This window comes from Chanos chanos, chromosome 8 (assembly GCF_902362185.1).
Source record: "Chanos chanos chromosome 8, fChaCha1.1, whole genome shotgun sequence".
Taxonomy (NCBI): domain Eukaryota; kingdom Metazoa; phylum Chordata; class Actinopteri; order Gonorynchiformes; family Chanidae; genus Chanos; species Chanos chanos.
The window spans coordinates 23,784,369-23,790,368 of record NC_044502.1 but is presented as its reverse complement, the minus strand read 5'-3'; the positions used below and the strand labels follow the sequence as shown (position 1 = coordinate 23,790,368).

Here is a 6,000-nt window from a genome sequence, read left to right as displayed (position 1 = left end):
AGATACAGGGAGCCAATGCAGTGCAGCTAAAACAGGAGTTTACCTTCTTACACTGAAATGCAGTAACCTTTTGTTTTAGCCAGTGTTTATTCTGTCTAACATTATTATGCTTATTGCTGATGCAATTCAGGGATGTTTATGGTATTCCAACACAATAAGAGGGTGGAATTTCACTGTTTTTCTCAAGAGCTCAAGCCACATCACCATGTTATGATCAAGTTTCATTACTTCTTGGTTAATTTATTTAAGAGCTGTAACTAAAATCTGCCTTTGTACCCCCAGGGAGACAACACTTTGCAGCAGTAATATCTTGCATATTTACCAGGGAATCTCAGCTCTGATGGCCACCACTGTCACGTGCAGAGGAGAGATACTAAAGGTCCTGCACAGAGAGGCTGGGGGTCCTGTGAGAGTAAATCCCCGCAGGAAATCAGTCCCACCAGCTCAGACTCTGAGAGCCAAGCACCTCCTCGCCTACCTTCCAAGACCACCCCCAGAATCTACTCTCCATACACCCTGGAAAAAGGTATTCCAGCCAAAGATCAGCCAACTATTGTAGGGTTCAGCTGATTATTCTATTAACATCAAGTCTAAATACAGATGATACATATTTCCATGTGCATCACAGGTTGGATTCAAACCCTCCATGGCTTCAGCAGAGCAGAACTTCAAAAAGGCCTTTGGACTCCCCAGCCTCAACTGTAACCATGAAGAAGCTGCTGTAGCAACCCCATCCCAGCTGACCCCTCCTCAGCCACAAGCTGCAAATCTGCAGCTGGACTTCTCGGAGATGAACATTTGCATGTATACACCTCCTCCAGCAGTACAAGACAGTGACACCGTTGAGGAGCTGGAACAATCCAAGCCACATCGCTCCCATCGAGGCCACCATCTCAAACGCTTCAGTTCCCGATGGCATCCCAGCTCTTTTAGTACCAACCAAACTCTCACACAGTTTCCAGGGAATCTAAGTCAGGAAAAATTCCAAAAGAAGCAGTGCAAACTCTTGGGTGATGAGCAGCGGGCGCACTTCACAACAGGCAAGCAGCGGCAGAGGTACATCACTAAAGAGGGCAAGTGCAGGGTCAACCTGGGGCCCATCGAAGACAAGAGCAGGTTCTTGTCAGATATCTTCACTACACTGGTGGACCTGAAATACCGCTGGTTCCTGTTTGTCTTCACTATGTGTTACATCGTTACATGGGTGGCATTTGCAGAGATTTATTTGTTGGATGCATGGTTAAGGGATGACGTGAACCATGTGAATGATCCTCAGTGGAAATGCTGCTTTGAAAATGTTGATGGTTTCCTTTCTGCTTTGCTCCTGTCTGTGGAGAGCCAGAGAACCATTGGGTATGGCTCTAGAATGGTGACTGCCAACTGCGTGGAGGGTGTAGTGTTAATCATGGTGCAGTCCATCCTTGGCTCCATCATTGATGCTCTTATGGTTGGTTGTATGTTTGTTAAAATCTCAAGACCTCAGAAGAGGGCCCAGACCTTGATCTTCAGTAAGTACTGCGTGATATCAGAACGTGATGGAAAGCTTTGCCTGCTCTTCCGCATAGGGGACCTCAGGGAAAGTCACATGGTTGATGCCAAGATCAGAGCCAAGCTGATCAAGTCCAGACAAACTGCAGAGGGAGAGTTCATCCCGTTGGAGCAATCTGAGATTAATTTGGGATATGACACAGGTGGAGACCGACTTCTGTTGGTGGAGCCTCAAACTATCACTCATGTTATCAATGAAAACAGCCCCTTCTGGGAGATAGGAGCAGAATCTTTGAAAAGAGAAAAATTTGAGATCATTGTCATCCTTGAGGGCATAGTAGAGGCATCAGGTTTGTGATATTTCAATGTTTATTCTCTCATAACTAAAACTGCATTTCTCAGTGTGCACAGTAAAAATGGAGTTCATTACAGTAAATGCGGCTCATGTAAGCTCAGTTCAAACACTCAGCTATAACAGGGTTTGTTTACAATTAAAGACATTATAATTGAAGGCACTATGATAGCTTTGTTGATTATTGAGGGCATTGCTTTTTAAAACTAGAGATGCATTTCCGCGACAAAATGCGAATGTGATTGCGGCACTGCATCATCCACACAGAAAAGAATTGGGCACACGGCCGAGAATCGCACCCGAAACCTTCCTGCTGGGAGGCTGCAGCGTTACCCGCTGCACTACCGTAAGCAGAACGCGCTCAACTGAAACTTTCTCCATTCACTTCCAACGGGAAAATTAAGTGATTCAAACAAGCACTAGTCAACAATCCTAAAACGAGAGCAATATTCCTATTAAAAGCTCTGTAACTTTTGCAGAGAACCAGTGATTCTCAGCCACAGACAGCGGCGCGCTGGCTAAGTCAGGTTGTTTACGCAGCAGATCACCGGCTTTGCTGACAATTGTAGGTACAATTGGTTTAATAAATCAGTCTCATAAAATTTATTAATAACAGTTGGTATTTAATCCATTAATTAAATATTAATCTTAATGAAATACAATAGTTATAACACTATGTCACACCACTAGCAAGTATTGCAATATAAATATACTGCAATTACTACTTAACTAATGACACACATGAAATAACCAAATTGTTGAAGGCAATAGGAATTCTTGATTGTCAGAGGTTGGCATTCAATGGTTGTTGTGACAAAACAAACAAGGCACAGGTTATTGACAAGATACAATTTATTAAAGTAATCTGCACTACTTAACCACTTAACACTGATTGGATACAATCAACAATCAGCAGCAGAATAACCATCAAGACTCAAATGCATTGTAAATGGTAAGACTATGTGCAAGTTTACTGTGTGGAACTGGGTGAATGTATGAGTAAACAATGTTGGGAAAAAGACAAAGGTGTGTGTGTGTGTGTGTGTGTATGTGTGGGAGAGCGTGCGTGAGCGTGGGGATGTGTGTGAGGAAGTGCGCAGTTGCGCATTACAGACCGAGGAGGAGCGAGGGAGAGAGTCTGCACGCAGGCGCACAGAGGAAGAGGGAGGAGAAAAGGGGAGAGAAGGAGGAGCGAGGGAGAGAAACTGCGCGCAGGCGCACAGCTAGAAATAGGCGTGGTAAAGGAGTGTCGTGTGTGAGCGTTTGTGCTAGGCCCCAACGAAGAGGGGGGATGGGTGGCAAGAGCGCGTGCACGGGAGAGGGACAAAGGATCAAGATTTAGTCTTGACTAGGCCCTAAACCCAAACCACAGTTCAACCCTAAGCTACGCCTGAAATCCCAATGCTGAGGTGTGTGTGGTGCAGCGAAGAGAGTTAGAGATATAAAAGAGAAAGAACGCATGCACGGTCTATCTAATAAGGATACTACACAATAAAACAGCTACTACATACGGTCTAAGACCGAATCAAAGTGAAACACAATGCAGATATTTAAACCATGAATGAATTCAAATAAAAACACTTTCTTCACTTCTCTAAACACAAATAAAACTAACACTGCCCAGATGCCAGCCTTACTTGAGATCGCTCTTGCTTGGTGATCGGAGGTGCGTCTCCTGTTGTCCGGTGTACAGCGCGTAGCACAGGTCCAGGGAAAACAGTCCTTTTATCCCAGCTCGTCAGCTGAAAATCTTCGAAGCCTGCTGGTCGTCCGAGGATTTAGAAAAGGTTGCTTGTCGACGTCTTGGAGAACGAAAAGGGATCCGGTTGCCTTTCCTTTCTGATAAACTGCGTGGGCTGCAGTTTTAGTTACCGGTTTAAAACTAATTATAACAACTATGCGAAAAAAAAAGGGTACGTCTCAACTTTGGCCAGAAGTTTGTACCAATGGCTCACGTGGTTGTTCTTGGATGGTCTTTGCAAAGTAACGGTATCTCTTTAACCAGTGTTATCCACCGCCAGAGAGAAAGAATTTCATTCTGGGCGCGGGTTTTAAGGGCGCAGTTGCGTCATAGTTTTTACAGCTCAACTGTGTCCAATACCGTTACTCTGAAAGGTGAGGAGCTGGGTGGAGACAGTTCGTGAAGTGTTGCAAAGAATTGTGGGTATTAGGCTACGGACAGGGTAGGCCCTACACAATCGTCAGACTCCTTACGTTCAGCAATCACATTAACACATCTAAATAAAACATAATTAGTCGTTTCGCGAGCAAAAGATCATCGAATCCCAGTCTTGACTGCCGCTGTGTGCAAACCCTCGTCGTACCAGAGCCGTAAAACTTTCCCCATTCATTTCAATGGGAAAAGAAGCGATTAAAAACGGCAATAAAAGGAAACCAGTGGACCGAGCAAACAAACACCAGTCAACAATCATAATATTTAAAACGAGAGCAATATTCCTATTGTAAAGAACCAGTGATTCTCAGCCACAGACATCGACTCACTGGCTAAGTGAGGTTGCTGACAGTCGTCAGCCTACGTACATTCAACAATCGCATTAATACCTCTAAATAAAATATAATCAATTGTTTCGCGGAGCAAAAGACCATTGAATCCAACTGTTCATTCATTTCAATGGGGAAAGAAGCGATTAAAAACGGCAATACAAAGAAACGAGTGGACCGATCTAACAAACACCAGTCAACAATCATACAGCGAGAACGAATTACTAGTTTAGCATGTCAACAACACAAGCAGTTTAGCTACAACAGCACTGCGAGATTTCTTCTGTTAGTTAACCCAAACTGTCTTGACTCACCTGAAATGCGAAACTGACGATTAGGTGTACTTCGCGAGATGAATCTTGCCAAATCGTAACTGTAGAAATACTCGATGTGTCTCCAGCTGAAGTGTAGTAACCAAAGGGGCTTAAATCAAATTAGCTAGCTAACTTTCAAGCTAAATTGCTAAAGCTAACCCCAACCTTAACTGTTTGGAACGCCGAGTATGATCAGTTGACTGACGGCGAAACAACCAATCACAGCAGAGTTTAGTGCTGACGCAATCACATAAAAATATATAATCACTTGTACATAGCATATCTTTCAGTAAGTTGTTTGCAGTTTCCTATCTCTTAGAATGTACTCTTCATCGTAAGGTCTTCTTTCCATCTGGTTTAGGTATGACATGTCAAGCCAGGACATCTTATGCTGAAGATGAAATTCTGTGGGGCCGTCGCTTTGAGTCATGCATGTCTTTGGAGGAGGGCGCTTTCCGTGTGGACTACAGCACATTTGACAAGACATTTGAAGTACAGACCTCCCCTCAAAGTGCCAAAGAAAGGTCTGAGGAAAAAGATGGAGAGGTTCTCTTTTAATTGCGTGAAAAGCTGTCTAGTTTACAATATACAGAAAAAACTCAATAAACCGTACAGTTACAGGTAAAGATTAAACTTTTGTTTTGTTTGTGTTCTATGTAAGGTGGTGTTTGCAGCCAATGGCTGGATGGTCCACATATATGAGACAGATGGAGTATGTGTTTACTGTTGGGTGAATATTGTGTTTCTATCTTGACTGTTTGCATCTGGCAACCTTTTCCACTGAAAAGTATGTAAATTAAGTATGTAAATAATTTCAGGAGTATTTTATCTGATGGAAAAAAGTTCCAAATATGTTCTTACACCATTTAAGAGCATTTCTTACATAAGTCAGACTTAATTCTGATATACTCTGGCCATCATTCATATTCTGTAATTACTGAAATTCAGTTGCTGTGGTTTGAGTCATGACTTTCTTAACAGGGTGTCTTGCATATTCTGACTCTTGCATCAGAATAAATTGTGGCTGACAGTCTAAGCACAAAGATGATTTGTGGAGTGTTGCCTGGCACAGGAAGAGATGGGGTAATACTTGCTTCATCTTGACTCCTGTGCTGGGGCAGGTGAAATACTGGCACAGGATGATCTCTTGCTTTGGTCACTGCTATTGTCGAATTCCCAATTGATTTTGATCCATAATGTGACTGGATGTCAAGAGACCCACTATTTCTCTGGCTTCGTATTGTGACTCATTTGTCTATTTGATCACTGAAAACTGCAAAAAGCGGGTTTGAGATATCCTGTGCAGAGGGACTTTTGGAGTTCTGCTACAATTGAGAATAGGGC

The 6,000-nt window shown here is 43.1% G+C and overlaps 1 protein-coding gene across 1 annotated transcript; it reads left to right on the top strand.

Annotated features, from left to right (window-relative positions):
• Window positions 1-340: 340 nt before the first annotated feature.
• Window positions 341-5,214, top strand: LOC115819487 (G protein-activated inward rectifier potassium channel 3-like). Its single transcript, XM_030782996.1, has 3 exons — window positions 341-526; window positions 629-1,838; window positions 5,018-5,214. Exons 1-3 carry the CDS (start codon window positions 341-343, stop codon window positions 5,212-5,214), a joined length of 1,593 nt encoding a protein of 530 aa, XP_030638856.1.
• The last annotated feature ends 786 nt before the right edge of the window (window positions 5,215-6,000 follow it).